At 52.0% G+C, this 16,893-nt stretch overlaps 7 protein-coding genes across 7 annotated transcripts; 4 read left to right on the top strand and 3 right to left on the bottom strand.

Annotated features, from left to right (window-relative positions):
* Positions 1-1,121: 1,121 nt before the first annotated feature.
* CTAM01_16445 (uncharacterized protein) lies at positions 1,122-3,030 on the top strand (the record flags this gene model as incomplete). The annotated part of the gene is made up of 2 exons (XM_060532438.1): positions 1,122-1,331; positions 1,396-3,030. Coding segments are annotated over 2 exons (1,845 nt in total), but the record flags the coding sequence as incomplete, so codon positions are not given.
* A 144-nt stretch (positions 3,031-3,174) lies between these two features.
* On the bottom strand, positions 3,175-3,924 carry CTAM01_16444 (glycosyl hydrolase; the record flags this gene model as incomplete). The annotated part of the gene is made up of 1 exon (XM_060532437.1): positions 3,175-3,924. One exon carries the CDS (start codon positions 3,922-3,924, stop codon positions 3,175-3,177), a length of 750 nt encoding a protein of 249 aa, XP_060372982.1.
* A 657-nt stretch (positions 3,925-4,581) lies between these two features.
* CTAM01_16443 (zinc carboxypeptidase) lies at positions 4,582-6,224 on the bottom strand (the record flags this gene model as incomplete). The annotated part of the gene is made up of 2 exons (XM_060532436.1): positions 4,582-6,039; positions 6,108-6,224. 2 exons carry the CDS (start codon positions 6,222-6,224, stop codon positions 4,582-4,584), a joined length of 1,575 nt encoding a protein of 524 aa, XP_060372981.1.
* Positions 6,225-9,213: 2,989 nt separating this feature from the next.
* Positions 9,214-10,166, top strand: CTAM01_16442 (uncharacterized protein; the record flags this gene model as incomplete). The annotated part of the gene is made up of 3 exons (XM_060532435.1): positions 9,214-9,343; positions 9,506-9,589; positions 9,805-10,166. 3 exons carry the CDS (start codon positions 9,214-9,216, stop codon positions 10,164-10,166), a joined length of 576 nt encoding a protein of 191 aa, XP_060372980.1.
* A 1,010-nt stretch (positions 10,167-11,176) lies between these two features.
* On the bottom strand, positions 11,177-12,874 carry CTAM01_16441 (allantoate permease; the record flags this gene model as incomplete). The annotated part of the gene is made up of 3 exons (XM_060532434.1): positions 11,177-11,527; positions 11,585-12,350; positions 12,564-12,874. The coding sequence occupies 3 exons, from the start codon at positions 12,872-12,874 to the stop codon at positions 11,177-11,179; spliced, it is 1,428 nt and encodes a 475-aa protein (XP_060372979.1).
* Positions 12,875-13,760: 886 nt separating this feature from the next.
* CTAM01_16440 (diaminopropionate ammonia-lyase) lies at positions 13,761-14,981 on the top strand (the record flags this gene model as incomplete). Its single annotated transcript, XM_060532433.1, has 1 exon — positions 13,761-14,981. One exon carries the CDS (start codon positions 13,761-13,763, stop codon positions 14,979-14,981), a length of 1,221 nt encoding a protein of 406 aa, XP_060372978.1.
* A 516-nt stretch (positions 14,982-15,497) lies between these two features.
* Positions 15,498-16,653, top strand: CTAM01_16439 (glutamate carboxypeptidase II; the record flags this gene model as incomplete). The annotated part of the gene is made up of 2 exons (XM_060532432.1): positions 15,498-16,401; positions 16,463-16,653. The coding sequence occupies 2 exons, from the start codon at positions 15,498-15,500 to the stop codon at positions 16,651-16,653; spliced, it is 1,095 nt and encodes a 364-aa protein (XP_060372977.1).
* Positions 16,654-16,893: the final 240 nt, after the last annotated feature.

The raw sequence follows: 16,893 nt of genomic DNA, 5'->3' as shown, positions 1-16,893 counted from the left end.
TTGGATCATTCGGCCGTGCTCAGCGTTGTTGCCTCGCCTCATGTGAAGGATTGGGCTGACACCATCCAAGACGCCGTTTCCATGTTGCTTCAAACCGCCTACGCCGACCATCTGTCCACGTCTTCCTTTGATTTACACCGGGCCTTATCCAAACTTTGTTCTCGCCCTAGATCACTTGACACGAGCTGGACAGCTGTTCACGGGGGATGATCCCGGGCTGTCCCGGTTGTCGTACCTACTGTGTAGAGGAAATTGCCAACCACCCAAGCCATGTGCATTATGCGTTTTGACGAATCAGTCTCTCACAGTGTTTCTGACCCCGACGACTGAATGTCTTTCAATCTCATTGCCGATGAAGCTCAATACATTGACGGACGGCAGTGGTTGAACAGCATCACTAGCCTACTAACAGTCCACAACCACATGCATGAACTATCACTATCCGATATCAGATGCCTCGGTGTCGAAGCATGTAGATATTCGAGATAGCCTACTGCCCAACTGTTGCTTCATTGTCTTTCGTTGATCGACTTCGAGACCACGTCGATTGTATGGGAAATGAGATGCTTCCTCCGTTTTAACTTGGCCGTTCTGATGGCGACCGTTTCAGTCCCGTCACCAATCGTTCCCAGGTGATAGATCCCTGGGCTCGCCGTCGACTGGAACTCTGGGGGTGCTTTATCTCATGCATTGCCGCTTAGCGGATCGTCTGTCTGGGACATGTCGCTTTCTGTGCTCGTATTAGCGCTGCAGATCCCTCCACTCGCAACTTTCCAGCAGTGCCAACGTAATCCCCAGCCTGACCTTACCATCGGCGCCCGGCCTCTGTCACCGACGGGACACCAAACAATGCAGCAACATGGGGCGCCCGTCTGTCTGCCAGTAGGCACTGGGCAGTGACCCAGTGCCAGCGCCAAAGCCAGTACAGTCTCACCGTCTCAGTCATCACGCACTGGGAGAGTCGCTGCATCGCTGAAGTTTCCCGCGACTGCGCCTCAATCTTTCGACAATTTCGGTCCACTGCTGCTGGGATCAGGCCGGCGGTCCGGCAGAGACTCCCATGCCTAACCCTTCTCCACGCCATTCCATCTGCCCTGCGCTGATGTTTGGAAACTCACGAGTGGCATAAACGATTCCCCAATGACGAGGCCACGGAGGCCCATGCCATTTTGACCTCAGGCGTATCGCAGCACTCACATCTTAGCGCGTCTACCATCCCAAACACGCCACTGACAGCCGCGTCTTTCACTAGCTATACCGTATACGTTTGCTACGAGCCTGTGAAGCCTGCGGCGACAAGATACCGACAACAAAGAGGCGGCAGCACTGTGGTAACTCTTAGTGACGAAGGGATCCTCCTCCACTGTAGTGGCATGACGACATTTTGGCCTTCAGTCCAGTTGCCTCTATCATCAGTCATCCATCCAACGTCGTATGGGATTCGAGAGCTCGGAAGTTAGAACCTGCACCCCTGATGCTCACAAACCCCAACCTTCAGCCTCACTGCCAATCACCAAGCTGGAAATGACATCACACTCTTTCCCCTCGGCCTTTCTCGACCATTGGATTCACTCTCTGAAATCGAGTCGTGGGGAGCAGCTCAACGACTTCCCAAACTACCACGTTTCTCATCCCGAGAGCTTGGTGACAACATGTAGCCCCAAGTCTCTCACCGTCGGCAACGGCGTCAGCATCTACAGAAACGCTCTTCTCCCGGCTATACTTGTTGCGAAACACGAGGTGATTTTGGTTACGTGCTTCTGGGCTCCGTCCGATACCTTGAGTGCCATCAAAGAAACCCTGGAACTCCTTGCCGAGCGACGCAGAGAAGCCATCGAAACGACCGGCCAAGATGCCGTCACCCCATTACGCGTCCGCATCTGTTTTTCGTCGCGCAGCTTCTTCCAGAAGATATTCCATCCGTGGTCGCGAGACGGATACGCGTACCCAACCTCAGCATGGCCAAAGCTCGGATTGCCCCCAGACAGCATCCTCAGGGCCGCCCGCATCGATCTCACCGTCAAGAGCCTATTTTTCTTGCCCTTCAGCGTCATGCATCCAAAGTTTGTCATTGTCGACCGCCAGCGCGCTTGGATGCCCAGCTGTAACGTGAGCTGGGAGACGTGGTTCGAAGGCTGTATTGGGTTCGAGGGTGCAGCCGTTGCTCAACTCGTCAAATTCTACACCAATGTCTGGGAGCCCGCCGCTGGCGCGCGAGAGATCCCCGACGACCAAGATGACGGTGGTCGTGAGGCGAACCAGGGGCTCGGTCAAGTCGATCAAGACACTGGCCGAACTGTTCCATCTCGCGGTCCACCTTCGGACGAAGAGACCGCGTATCGACGGCTTAGCCTCGCAAGTCTCCCGCCCTGTCCGACTCTGATCTTACCCTCATCTCATCACTGGTACCCGGCCTTCCGCTTCGTTCCTGTTTGGCGGCGCACTACCGCTCCTACCACACCTCTCAATGCGGCTCTGCTTTCTTTGTTCGCTTGTGCCCGAACCGACATTGACATCGTGACGCCGAACCTAACTTGCCGAGCAGTCGTCGATGCACTCCTCGACGCACTTCGTCGCGGTGTCAGCGTCCGCATCAGAACAAGCAAGAACATGATGTTAATCGAACAACTCGTCACGGCTTGCACCACGACGGAATGGACCCTCAATTCGCTCGTCAAGCGATACGCCCAAGCCTGCGCAGAGTGGAGCCGGAAACGATCGGTAGACGCCGAGTCGCATTTGCAACGGCCAGGCCGCCTCGACATCTACTACTACCGCCCGAACCTGCAGGCGACGGCGGTGCGGGATCCAGAGGAGCCTGTCGTGTCGCACTTGAAGATGACGCTCGTTGACAAGGAGTTCCTCTTGCTGGGCTCAGGCAACCTGGACCGGGCCAGTTGGTACACGAGTCAGGAACTGGGCATCCTGCTTCATATACCAGACTTTCAGTCTGACATATGGTCGGAATCTCTCGAGTCCAGGATCGAGGTCCGATTTAGCGGCGAGCCCGGCGATGGGACGATGGGCTAGTCAGTCGCGTGTTTGCATACAATGTGTGTGCCTCTAATTCTGCCTCGTCTTTAGAATCCTACTTTAGATACCCGCGCCCTGTAATGTTTACTGATTCATGACCAACAGTGCCAAGCGTGTCTCCTCCGTCTCACTATTAGGGCATCATATGGTGGGGATCATTTCGTCTTCATGACGAGCAGTCCAGAGAATGGCCCTGAGAATCTGTCCAACGAACCATTCGTCCTCGTACGCCTCTTCATAGTGGCCTAGGGCCGTATAGAACGACCTTCCACCTTCGAACTCTTGACACCATACGAGCGGGTGATCGTCCCCCATGGAACCGCCATTGAAGCTTGTCGGATCGCCCCGAGCTAGGATGTGGAGGTTATCGTTGTCCCTAGGGTGCGACAGAAAGTAATACCACTCGTCCGTCCACTGTTTCCGAACATCGTCGCACGCCTCCGCCGGATGGTTTCCGCCTCCACGGCGCATTATGAAATGCCCCCGATCTTCAATGACACAGGTGCCCTCCTCGGGCGGCGGATGCTGGTCAAAATGCGCGCCGACCAGCTTCCCATACCACTCATCCTCCCTCAATCCCGAGGCGGCGGCGTGCACCCCCACGAATCCGCCGCCCGAGTTCACGTGGCCTTTCAAAGCTGAGAGTTGTTCAACATTGAGGAACGTTCCCGTGCAGTGAAGGAACACGACAGTCGCGTACGTTGCTAGGGATCGAGGATTGATAGAGGCCTCGGCGTCCTCGCTGCGATCGACGGTGAAGAGTCTCGTGCGCTCGCCCAGGGCCTTCACGGCAGAGACAGCAGCTGAGATGCAATCATGTCGATAGCCAGAGGTCTTGCTGAAAGCCAAAACGCGGAAAGGCTGTCTTGTCGGCTTCGAGTTGGGCGTCATTGTTAATTGAGGTGACTGGTGTCGTCAGAGGAGGATCGTGATGATGGTGGGGTGTGGTTTGGCGGGGTTAGTGGGGTCTTTTCTGGCTGACGCTCCTTAGCCCTCAACATCTTCGACAATTTTCAATCACCGGCTGTGTGTTCTAGTGGTCATGATTTCTCGTTCACATCTATGTGCACAAGATCCCGAGAAGGTCGCAGGTTCGAGCCCTGCCGCGGTCATAGCAACAGTTCTTTTGATTTTTGCCCCTGATAAATGCTAAACTCACCTCAAATTGCCTCAAATGGAGTCTTTCTCGGTATTCTAGCCAGAATCGAAGGTTAGGTGCCTGAATCGTCGATGCGGTCAAGGGCAGAGTAAGTGTCCGATATCAGTAGACTAGAATTATGAGAAATGCGATGTCGAGAGATTCTTCGGCGTTTAACCGACACACAGGGATTCGACAAGATTTACTTATTATTTTGTAGAGGCTCATTTTCAGGACGTTTGTGTATTTCTAATCAACAAATTCGTCATCCTGACAAATGTCTCGGAATGTGCTCCGGGACTCTGTCCGTCTCCGGATGATGGTCAACATCTTGTCCACCATAGAGTCAAAGTGGGAGTCCACGCCGCTAATTTCCCCCTCCCTCTTACATTTCCGCAAAGCCGGTGTACTCATGCTGCACAGGAAGCCGGTTCGCCAACGCCAAGATCAGCCGCGGCGAGTAGGTACTCCATGAAGCCAGCATTTGTCTCTAGCAGGTTCAAGTTGTACTGGCTGGGCGTTGGGTAGAAGGGGCAGTCCACCTCATCATTACCAAAGCCAAATTCAACCACGAATCCGTGCATCTTACCGAGCGAGGGGTCCGTCAAGTGACGCGAGTAGGCGTAGTCATCACTTGAACCCGAAGTTGGGTACAGGTATGAGCTCTGCTCAACCTGGTAGTGGCGGCCGGTGGCGGCGTCCATGGCGTTACCCATCCGCATTGCAGCGAAGACCTTCTCCGACCAGTCGTTGCTGGGGATGTACTCGCCGTAAACGCCATTGTTGGACGGCGTATCCGGCATCAGACCGCGGACGGCATCGTACGACTCGTTCATGAAGTTCATATACGGCTGGCGCAACTGGTTCTCGTCGCTGCCCCAGTTGTACAGGACAACGCCGATGTAGCTATGGATGTCGAGGAACCACTTGACGTTTTTGTGCTGGTCCATCACCCACTTGATGCTTTTTGACTCGGGTTCCGAGAACGCCGCAGCGCCGTGGTAAGTCTGTTCAGTCGGGTCTTCCGAAGCCACGTTGGGCCCGACGCTGGGCGCGAAACTCTTGGGGAAGTCAAAGAGAAAGTCGAAATTGCGGTTCAGGTCGATGCCAATGGCCTCCGGATTGCCCCCCGAGGCGGCCGGGTTGCGATTCTTACGCCAGCAGCTGTGTGTGGCTTGGTCATATGCCACGCCGTCAGGGTTGCTCAACGGCGTGAAGACAATACCGGTTGACAGGGCACGCTTTACGTCGTCATTGGTGTACACCCGACCGCCATACGTCAAGCCTTCGCCGTGCTTGTTCGCGTATAGGAGGTCGGAGATGAAGTAAATGATGTTATCCGATGAGCCGCGCTCGCGGGCATGAATGGCGGCGTTGAAGTACACGTGGTGCGCATCGCTGCAGTTCCCGCCTTCGCCACCGATCTTGGCACCGAAGAAAGAGGCATTCTCATACGTCTTGAACGGCGACTCAAAGTACTCAAGGTCATACTCCTGGACGAGGCCCTTGACGGCGCTCTTGATCTCGTTGACGTTGAGGAGGGAGGTGAGATTCGTACCGACGGGCTGGGTGCCGAGACCACGGGGGACTTTCTTGCCGCCGTCAAAGCGGTCGCCTGTGCCGATGGCGATACCCGTGTTGTTGGGGCTCGCGTTTTGGCGGCGGGCAATGCGGCCGCCGGAGGCTTCTCCGGGGAGAAGACAGGCTTCACCCAGAAGGGCGAGCGATAGGAGAGCGCAGGCCTGTGTGGTCTTCATGATGATGTCGTTCAACACGAGCAAGCGGGCTCTAGGTGAAGGATGGCCGTCGATGAGGAGCAGGGGAAGGTCAAGAACGTCGAGTTGCGTCGTCCATGAGGGTGATTGGCACTGGCATCATATATGACAGAAGTGCCAAGGGGTCATTCTCATTCTCGTCTGCCCTGCTTCGCCCGAACCATGCTGTAAGCATACGGCTGCTGCACAATGATGACCGCGAAGACGTTGGTCACTGGGGTCCTGGGGTTGGACTTGGCATCCCCGCCTCGTGGCCTGCAGCCTGCAGCTTGCTTCATGGTGGTCCTCTCTCTCCGTCGATGTCCTGCCTCCGCTTCGTATCCAGGAGCAGGCGCGAGCGCACTCGCTCGACAGGTTGGGAGATAAGCTCATTGGAGCTTGGCAAGTTGATGCCAGTCAGTACAAATTGAGGAATCTAAGAGTGAGCTGAACAGGGAAGCTGGCAATCAGAGAAGCCACTTACACTTAACTTTCTTGTGATGAAGGACCCATCGATCCAGTGCTGCAAAAACCATCTGCCTTCCACCCTCGACCATGGGCAGCAACAGTTCAAATCGCACCCTAGGATTGGTCAGTTCAGATTGCTCTGCGCAGATATTCTTTCTGCGCCGGTGGACTCATTAAGTGCCTTACAAATCTTGGCAAGGTCCTTTTGCAGAAGACCAAGACACGACTCAAGCAGGGAGCTTGTGCTTGGAGTCTTCGGCTCTTTGGAGATGGATGATTCGCTTGGTTCCCACTCGTCTGTACGGATCAATCACACCGGTACAACCTTGAAAAGTGGATTGTGGATCCGGGACCCGGCTACTTAATATTTTTCGCTGATTCTTTGTATCCGTAGAAACGTTAGAGATCCTGGGTTCGGACAGAGCAGGGTCTTGACCTTTGAGTCCCGGGAGCGGAAGGGCCATCACTCGCGGGGGATTTTGGCCCGATCCAGCAGGTCAATGTAACCCCCGGAGATTAGCGGCTCAAGGCGGTCCGCCCTGATGGTTAACCTGCCCAATCATATCTTGGCTTCGTTCCTCCAAATTCGAGAGGATGGGTTGCTTGGTCTGCCCGTGCTCGTGTCGGCCGCGGTAGCGATATGGGCACTGCCGTTTTCTCTCCGTACAAGTCATCTACCGCCCAATGGGAACGCGGCTATTGAACCTAGACTATCGAAAACATACACGCAGTGATTTTGAGATGCCCTGCAAAGATTGTAAGGCTGTTGACCTGCCGCCTACAAGCCTTGATATGCGTCTGAGCATCATTGCATGAAAGTCTAAGAGCTGGTCCTGCACCTGGATTAATGGTCAATATCAATGGCAGCTTTCACTCGTCTAGCCGAACCATAAGCTCAACTCACGGTGATGCTGTGAGTAAGCGATGTATGAGATGAGCCCTTCTGCTTTGCATTCCAGGGTATTCTACTTTTCTCACAAGGCTACACTTGGTCGCCTATGTCTCCTTAGGCAGTGTCGAACCTTTACTTCAGCAGGATGAGTCATGAGGAAAACAGTCACCCGTGCCACGGAGATGGCTGACTAGGGTTTTCGGTGGTCATAGCAAGTGCTATATGGCCACAATGCCCACGCATCATCTGATGCCAGCCTGCTCGGAATTATGAAGATCCAAGAAGTCACGGCCGCAGGCGAGCTCTGTTGTGTTTTCAGATGTCGAAGTCGCAGCCTGGGAGTCATTACTGGGAAAATTTGTGCATTGGAATTGGCCGGAATATACCGTTATGATTACACGTTACATATGCTGTGTATATTTGGAGTTGGAGCCGATGTTGACGCCAAACACGAACGTGTCTCTCCGTGCTTCCTGTACCTATATACCTTCAGTTGCGGATGACTAAAAAGACCATTGTCTTGCTTAACAGTTCCGTTCCCATGTCTTGGCTGAATTTGGTCCAACTCGCTCCTGAAAGTCTGGCGGCGGCCTAGATATCCACCTGCTTCAGCCTCAACCTGGAACCTCGATGACTAGCATCTTCATCCTTGCTGATATGTTAAAGGCTGCGGTGCAGCTTTCCAACAACTATTGAGGTTTTTTATGACTTACCTTTGTAGCAGTGCCACACGGATGGAACAGCATACCAATGATGATCTAAAACCTTGGTGGGATCCAGCAGTGTGCTGACGAACTTTGTACGGCCTGGGCTATAAAGGGCTGAGGCCATGGGCAGGTCGTGAATCTCATCCATCGCGGAGTCCGGCATGCTCAGGGTTACATATTCACCTTTCAAAGCCTTGTTCACAAATTACTGAAGAATCTTAAGTGAAGCGATGCGTCATATATGATACGAAAGTCGGTTTGTTACCCGTCGAATGCTAGCCCAGGATAAGACAAAACTCAGTCATGTCTATATTATCTTGGCACATCCCGCTGGCATTAGAAGGGTAGACTGCCGTGTCATTTTACGAGAAATGTTCATGGTATCGCAACTGTCATAAAGGCAGTCGGGGTCATCGGCGATAGTCGAGAGTTCTTACCCTCTGCATCACTTGCGTTTGAGTATTGGCAGTGGGACTTTGTATTCTTTCCTCTTCGTCGAGCCTTAGAGGCGGAGCTTTACGTAGCATTTTGACAGGGGTTTACTTCTCGCATCGTGGTACAACCGGATGCACAAATTCTTGACTCCTGGAATATCTGGCCAGGTTCATACGACGTGCCTAATTGAGGGGGCCTATCCGAGTAGGGCGCTGGGCTTTTTCGTTTTGAAGTTAGACCTGCGGCACAGCACCCCGTCCAGGCCGCGATATCCGACTCTACCGAGACGAATATTTTGTTGGGTAAAACCTGTCGCGTGTTCTTTTCTTACTCAATGTACGAGAAAACGCGACACGAGGGTTCAGACTTCCCTCCTCTCTTCGCAGATATTCAAACACCACGAAGCCGAACAAGATTCTAGTCCTCACGACTACTCAATGATGGTCTCCCTCTCAATGCAGCCACTTTTCAACGCTCAACCGCGACTAAGGAGACCCGTCATCGCACCTCTGCTGCTGCGTCGATCATGGCTCAGGTGTTCTCGAGCCTTGACATGAAGCTGCTTACGAAGGCGCTCGGGTCCTGATTTTAGCAAGATAAGTCAAGACAAACGTCTCTGTAACGGAGTCATAGGTCCTGGCGAGACACTGCGAGTTTGGGAATGGGGCGACAGCAATGATTTCCTCGTTCACGGCATCCGACACTACGAAAGTTTCGCCGAATCATATCTGCAAGATATATGATAGGTACGCCGGGGCCCGCAACGCACGTCTCATCATCAGCAACATGATTCCAGACATGGCGTACCAGGCAGTGGTACCTTATTGCATTTGGTATCCTGATGTTGCTACCGAGGAGACCTATCGAAAGCTTTATTACCACTACCTAGAGATGCGTTATCACATTGGACGAGCTTGCGCCGTCGCAGGATATGGGGAGCTATACAACGAATTAGACCTGCTACCGGATGTCTCCATTGCCGAGGAAGCTCGCGATAACGGCAAACTCGATATTTTCGAGCATATCATGAGCCAATCTGTGAGATATGCTGTCATGAACGATTACCAACGATCTGTTGATTTGCAAAATCCACGACCAGGAGCTTATCTCAATGGGGATACCGCTGTTCGATCCTCCTTGGAACTTCATCGACCTTTGACATTTATCGGAGGCCCCCCCCTCCCCCCCCCGAGAGGAATCCCAACTCAGAAAAATGGCCCTCTCACTACTTCAATATTCAAGAGGGCTCCAACATCAGCGGTTGTCCTTCGCCGGGGCCTTGTCTCTTAAAGTTACAAGGCGAGTACATCGCTCTGCTTCACACCCCACTCCCAGAAGATTCGCCTCCTATCAACAAGGACATTTTGATTCTCATGGCTGCCTGGGACGGCAATATTGAGCGTTACTTTCGCCTCAGACGGCCAATTGCAGTTCCGAATAAGATCATGGCCGTTGTTCGCGGTGCCCACCATCACACACTATTTGCGCGATGGCTCGAATCATGCGTTGACGAACTTTTCCCACGCCAGTATGAAAACAGACTTATCAGGCAGGCATGCCATGCGCGGTTCATCATGAACGACGATCTATCCCGCATTGATAGCGAAATCGACGGCGAAATGCTTCCGGAGCTATTCTGGTGGCCTCACTGCCCACATTCGGACACCTTGCGCGAGCTGGCATGGCGCCGACCTGACCTAAAACACCAGGTCATACTCGCATGTATAGCTGGAGACTAAGGTACCAATATCTTTTTCTTGAGCTTTTTGACGGGATGAGGCCAACATAGGAACAGTGGGAGGCCGCACATCATTCTTACAGCGAGTTCTTCAAGGAGACGATTGAACTGCGGGCGAAGGAAGAGGGTCTTGAATTCCTTAAAAAAAGCGAATAGAGCAAGGATTATCTACGCTCGACCAAGGAGCTCTATAGGGGTCATGATGAATTGGCACTGACCAAAGAGATCTTCAATGATCCTGATCAACAAAGCGAAGACTAGCATGGCTGGAGCATGCCTGAGAATAATCTGTTCAATTTTCAAATGCATTCTCAGATGGCCAAATAGCAGCAATCGATCACTACCGCTGATGAAGCGAGACAAGGAGTACCCATCAAAGCGTATAGTGGTCTGTATTCAACGATGGAGGATTACGAACGACGATCAGAACCACCTCCACAGCCTATATTTCCGAAGTTCTTGGAAATTTCTCACGAGTTTGATGAGTAAGTGCATTGGCAGACTGTATTCACAGACGAAATGAAACATCCCTGGACAGCGACAGTCATCTCTACTATGCAGTGTTCCGAACCGTTGAAAAGTCTTATATACACACTCTATCCAACTTCTACTTGGAATTGATCGGGTTCCCTCAAATCTCCAAATTGACTAACTTGCCATGAAGCTCGGTGAGTTCTTCACGGGGGATTGCTTGCAAGGAAGAAATAAAAGAAGAGGAATCAGCGCAGGAATAGTCGGGGATCTCTAGATATTGGCCTTCGAATTCACAGTCCGTTATCTGAAGTTTGCAATCGCTCAGTTCGTCTCGCACAACTTGAACGACATCTGACCAATTGCTCTCGCTCTGGACTAGATTGATGTTTCCCAAATCCAGGTCATTCAAGCTCGCACCATGCCGGCGCAACAGTTCAGTTAAATCTCCGCCCTCACCTTTGAAGCCTGAGAGGGGAGATGAAACTATCGACGCCTCTCTGTTTTTGTGGCTGAAGTTACTAGTCGTGCCATCGAATCTCAGAGAACGTATCTGAAATCCAAATTCTCCAAGTCTGTCTTGTCGTGCATTCCAAGCCTCATCCCGTCAACCTTCTCCTCGACCCCATCAACGTTACCGTACTTGCTATCCCGGCGCCTATTTTGCCAAGCCATGTACAATCGTAAGACGATCGCAGTCAAAAGTGCCGCGCAGAAACAGACCAAAACTACCGCAATAGCAAGAACGTACTTTGGGGCGTCTTGACTGCGGAAAAAGAATGGACCAGCGATATTTCCAGCAGCGAAGACCATTAGGAGCATGGTGTTAGTAAATGCCCGCTTGGTATGGCCTGCGACATTTTGACCGACAATAGTCAAGACAAATGGCCACTTGTGAAAACAGGTTAGTAAGAGGTTTTTCGCTTGCAAGAGGGCTCAGTGACTCACTGTTACAGCATACGAGTTGATCAGCCAGTATGCAACTACCCGCCCGTACTTGTTTGCCCCCGTATCCATAGTAGCATAGACAGCCGCGATTCCTGCAATCGCAGGCAGCAGAGGTATAATCATGCCCCATGTTCGGAGATTTCCATACTTAATTGAAATGGTTCCCCAAACAATCATGCTCCCCGCACTGACAACGGATGAAGGAAGGCCAATGAGCAGTGTTCGGAACGCGTCAAAGCCGAACCCTGAGATAACCAGGCTTCCGAATGATGTGAGACCGCCATTAGGGAGTTGAGTGAAGAGAACAAATACCAGTACCAGCCAAGTCTTGACATCGATTACTGCATGCCACATTTGGTAGTGCTTCCATTCATACCCTTTGATGCCGGTCATGTTTTGCGCAACACGCTGTACGGCAATGACTTGCTCCTCGTGTGTGAGAAACTTGGCCTTGTTGGGGGTCTCCGGCATAAAAATGATCCAGAGGACGCCTACCAAGATGCTGAGAATGCCCAAGACTAGGAAGATGTACATCCAAGGCCTCAAGGCGGTGTTGGTAATATGACCCAGGCCGAAAGACAACAAGCTGCAAACAATGGAAAATGCCCCTTGCATAGCAGCCCACAGCATCGTACGCAAGACCTGTTCCTTTCGGGTGTACCAGATAGAAGTATACAGCAGAATGCCAGGAGTTACAACCGATTCAGCTACACCGAGGAGGAAGCGGACTACCATCAGTCCGGCAAAGTTTCGCAGGCCAAGATGGCTTTCCGATAGTCAGTTATACGACAATGAATGTTTGAGGAGGGCTGTATTCTCACGCAAGCATTAGCACACCCCAAATAATCACGGCAGAGCTGAGAATCCGGACTGTCTTATATCTCTGAAGTATATAGTTGGCAGGGTATTGCGCGGCAAGGTATCCGCTGCAGATGGTCAGTTTACTCTTGAATCCACAGATTTGGTCGTCATCACTAACAAGTAAAACATGGAGCTGGCCCATGAATATTCATCTCCCACCAGACCAAGGTCTTTGCGGAAGTCGAACAATACTGCCCATCCCATTGCAACCTTGTCGACATAGTTGAGGCCATACAGCAAGCACATCAATGCTAAAAGATGGCGATCAATCTTGCGCCTGACAGCATTGGCAACATCCTGCGGCACGGACTGCGCGATGCCTTCCTCAAAAATATCATAGCCTTCATCAGCGACTTGCCCTTTGAGAGCGACCTCATGGCCGCTGGCAGTGTCAGCCGCTGCCGGTGATGTTTCAATGTTGTCGCTCATTTTCCGGGACGAATCTTGAGAATGAAAAACAAGCTATGTGGCCTTTCTTTGCGATATCCGGCTCGGTGTTCTATTATCTCCGCTAGAAACACGCTTGTCGAGAGCAGCATCGCCGTAATCATGGATAATCGTGCTGCATCCAAACATTTGAGAATGGTAAATGCACTGGCTCGGCCTCTAAAAGCCGACTTCGCTATCAATTGTGGCACCTTCGAGTAAGCTTGAATTAATGTCTCCACAACAAGTACATATAGGTAGCCACTGATGACCTATCAATCAATGGAAAAACATTTATCTCCTTCTCCCCTGCGGTGGAAACGTGCCGGTCAGCCGGACATGAGCTTTGAGTCTTGGAGTAGCTGATAAGATGTGGCTTCCTTTGCCGGCGGGCAACCGCTCCGATCTTGTTATCCCGACGGCTCGGAAAACTTCTTGAGTGGTTTTGTATCGCGTCCCCGCCTTCGACAAGGACAAGATCTCCAAGACAAAGACAGTGGACCCGGCTTTCCGCTCAAAAGCTTAGCATGCAGGGGTTGTATCAACGTCCCCCACTTGCCTCGTTTCTATGTGGATCGCCGGGGAAGCCCGAGCGGCCGATAAGACTCCGGCTATTTCGCACCATCCAAACTTGACCCATGGATCGGACAAGCACACCGACCTGCTTCCGAGTGATTCCCGGCGCCCATTCCAATCCTCCGGTCCTCAGTAAAGGATAAGTCCAGTAAGTCGGGGAACATCCGAAACGTGGTCGCCACTCTTTACGCTGCCGATCGCCATTGACTTTCTGTGTTAGATGCAACGCTTGCCGAAGCTCAGGGCCTATCAGTAAATCAGTCATCCGTCTTCAAGCAAATACAATTCGAAACCACAAACATATTGCCAGATCATGCAGATCCCAGACATTGACCAGGCTCACTGCCTTGCCTTCTTGTCAAGGCTCATTCAAATCAAGAGCTACTCGCAGACCGATGGTGAGCTAGAGGCAACGGATTTCATGGCCGAGCAAATGAGAAAGATTGGACTGGAGTCGGCTATTTGCCCGTTCGACAACGGCCGCCGTCAAAATGCGATAGGGATCTGGAAGGGCCACCATTCAGTGTCAGCAGCGAGCAACAAAGCCCCCAAAACACTACTCTTCAATGGACATCTAGACACAAACCCTGTCTCCGAAGGTTGGACGATCGATCCTTGGGAGGGAAAGATTGATAACGAGTTTATCTACGGCATTGGAGTCAGCAACATGAAATCTGGCTGTGCCGCGTACTTTTGCGCCGTTGAAGCGCTGCTTAAGGCTGGCTGGCGGCCCAGAGGCAACGTTGTCCTGACCTATGTGGTTGGTGAGCTTCAGGGAGGCGTTGGTACGATGGCCCTCGTTGATCAAGGAAAGATCAATGCCGATTGTTTTGTTAACTGCGAACCGTCGGATATACAAGCAGTCACAATGCACGCGGAAGCTCTAGTCTTCGAGATTGAGATTGTTGGAGTCACTCGACACATGTCAGCCAAGGAGGAGGCATCCGATGCGATCCTGGCGGCATGTGAGCTGATTCCCCAGATGGCACGTATGAAATTCCGTGGAGCCAAGAGCAGTGAGCATGAAAAGTGCAACAGATGTTCAGTGGGCGTGGTTCATGGTGCCCTTGGGAAAGACTTGGTTGAATGGAGACCTGCCCAAGTAGCGGACGTATGCAAGCTTGCTGGAAGTGCGCGCTACGCTCCTGGCCAGACACAAGAAGGTGTCATGGCTGATATTCGCGAATTAGTGGACACGGTAGTTGGTAATTATGCTGGTATGTCGGCTACTGTCAAGCAGCGATTTGAGCCTACAATGCCGGCATTTGAGGTGCCAAGAGACTCACAGATAGTGAGAGCCCTGAACAAGGCCTATCGCCAGGTTCGCAACTACGAGCAGCCAACAGGGGTTCTTGCGCCGACTTGCTTCTATGGATCCGACGCTGGCCACCTGTTCAAAACTTTGGGGATGGAAGGTATTGTCTGTGGTCCTGGAGGGAAGTACAACACCCGGCCGGATGAGAAAGTAGACATTCCGGACTATCTTGACTGCATCAGAATGTTCATGCGTCTGATCGTCGATATCTGTGGTTGAAATTGAGTATATCAAATGGCTACTGCACTATTCTGAAAATAGGCATCTTATGCAGTCTGTCTCTGGTCCTGCGTTATGCTGCAAGTGACCATCAGCGATCAGGATGCACCGTAGAAATTCAAGCCGTTTTTTGCAACACGAAGCTGAGTAGTGTCGTGGCAGCAATATAGGTTGCAGGAGCATATTTCACTTCAGGCCCCTTCTCAGGGGATAACAAACCATCACCTCATCTCATCACATAAGATTTGGCTTCCACCCAAACTAGGAAGCCAATGTTGTTCTTATCATTGTTAGGGTCTCCAAAACCCGGTATCCCCGCAATCGGTCAGGGACTGAACGATGGCACTAGTAGTGGATTGGCACAAAACCCCCACCAATTCTGCTTCGCTTTTGGTCAAAGTTAACATCCAGTCCAGCAACCGCGTTCATTGAGAAGACATTGACAGCCGCAGCAGCAACCTCAATCTAGCATTCCAACTCCCATACGACTAAACGACTAAGATAGTATGGTAGCTCATGGAGATCAAGGTACCACAACATGAAGCTGAGAAGCTCATGCTTCAATCGCCTGACACTACGAAACTTCGCCATTGGTCAAAATTGTACAGCGCAGAACCCCACCTAGCCGGGGACCTAGCCCACGCAGAACGCATACGGGATCTATGGATTTCGTACGGTATCCCGGCCGCATTGGAAGAATACCAGGTCCTGCAAAACTTTCCAAAGTCTCAAGCTCTGCATCTCCTTGCACCGGATGGACAGATAGGTTTCGAGGCATCCCTGACAGAGGACGAGGTGTCAGAGGATCCAACGTCGTCTCCTCGAAATGGTTTACCCGCCTTTCATGGCTTCAGCGCAAACGGCGAAATCTGCGCCGAATTGGTGTATGCGAACTTCGGCGAGTTGAAAGACTTTGAGCTGCCGAAGTCGCATGGGATCTCCGTGAAAGGCAAAATCGTCATATGCAAGTATGCCAAGGTCTTTAGAGGCCTCAAAGTTAGAGCAGCCGAACAGTACGGGGCAGCCGCTGTCATTCTGTATAACGACCCTCAAGAGGACGGCGAATACACTGTTGAGAATGGCTATGAGCCTTACCCTCACGGTCCAGCAAGGCATCCCAAAACAATTCAGCGAGGCAGCGTCGACTTCTTCTCCGTGGCCGTGGGTGACCCCACGACACCCGGGTACCCCAGTTTGCCAGACACCGACCTTGAACGACAGGATCCTGGTCACGCAACCCCAAGGATACCATCTCTGCCAATCTCTTATGCGGATGCTATTCCTTTCCTTCAGGCATTGAACGGCCATGGACTTATACCTAGTCAGATAGCCGGTGAGCACAGCGACTGGAAAGGATGTCTTCCGGCAGTGGACTATTGTAGTGGCCCTAGCCAAGCCAGAGTCTTTCTATCGAACCAAGGTGAGCAATTTTGATCTCAAGCTGTCCGGAAACCAGGCAAAATTTCTGACTATATTCCCAGGCACTTACAAATACGCCCCGATCTACAACGTTATCGGGACCATACGTGGGACCACTGAAGAGAGCATCGTTCTTGGTAATCACCATGATTCTTGGTGCTGTGGAGCTATCGACCCAGTGAGTGGGACGGCGGCCATGAACGAGGTCGCTAGGGCCCTTGGCGAGCTTTACTCAAAAGGCTGGAAACCATAAGTCAACATACCCACTTCCTGGCACCCCCCTGTTTCTGGCACCACAAAAACGATGGGATCACAACCCAACCTCCTCATTACTATTAACTATTGATCCTCAACCACACCCACTACAATACAGCTGCCAGCCTCACTAGGGCATTCAGAGTCGCTGGATTCAGCCGTGATAACCTCCTTTTCACCCGCTTCGATTTGAGCCCGATGGATATCCCTGATGTTCGCGAACTTCGTATTGGGATCG

This window comes from Colletotrichum tamarilloi (genome assembly GCF_030869305.1).
Source record: "Colletotrichum tamarilloi strain Tom-12 chromosome Unknown Scaffold_222.1, whole genome shotgun sequence".
In the NCBI taxonomy this organism is placed as follows: Eukaryota; Fungi; Ascomycota; class Sordariomycetes; order Glomerellales; family Glomerellaceae; genus Colletotrichum; species Colletotrichum tamarilloi.
Note: the sequence above shows the minus strand (reverse complement) of the source record. Positions and strands in the feature narration are given on the sequence as shown.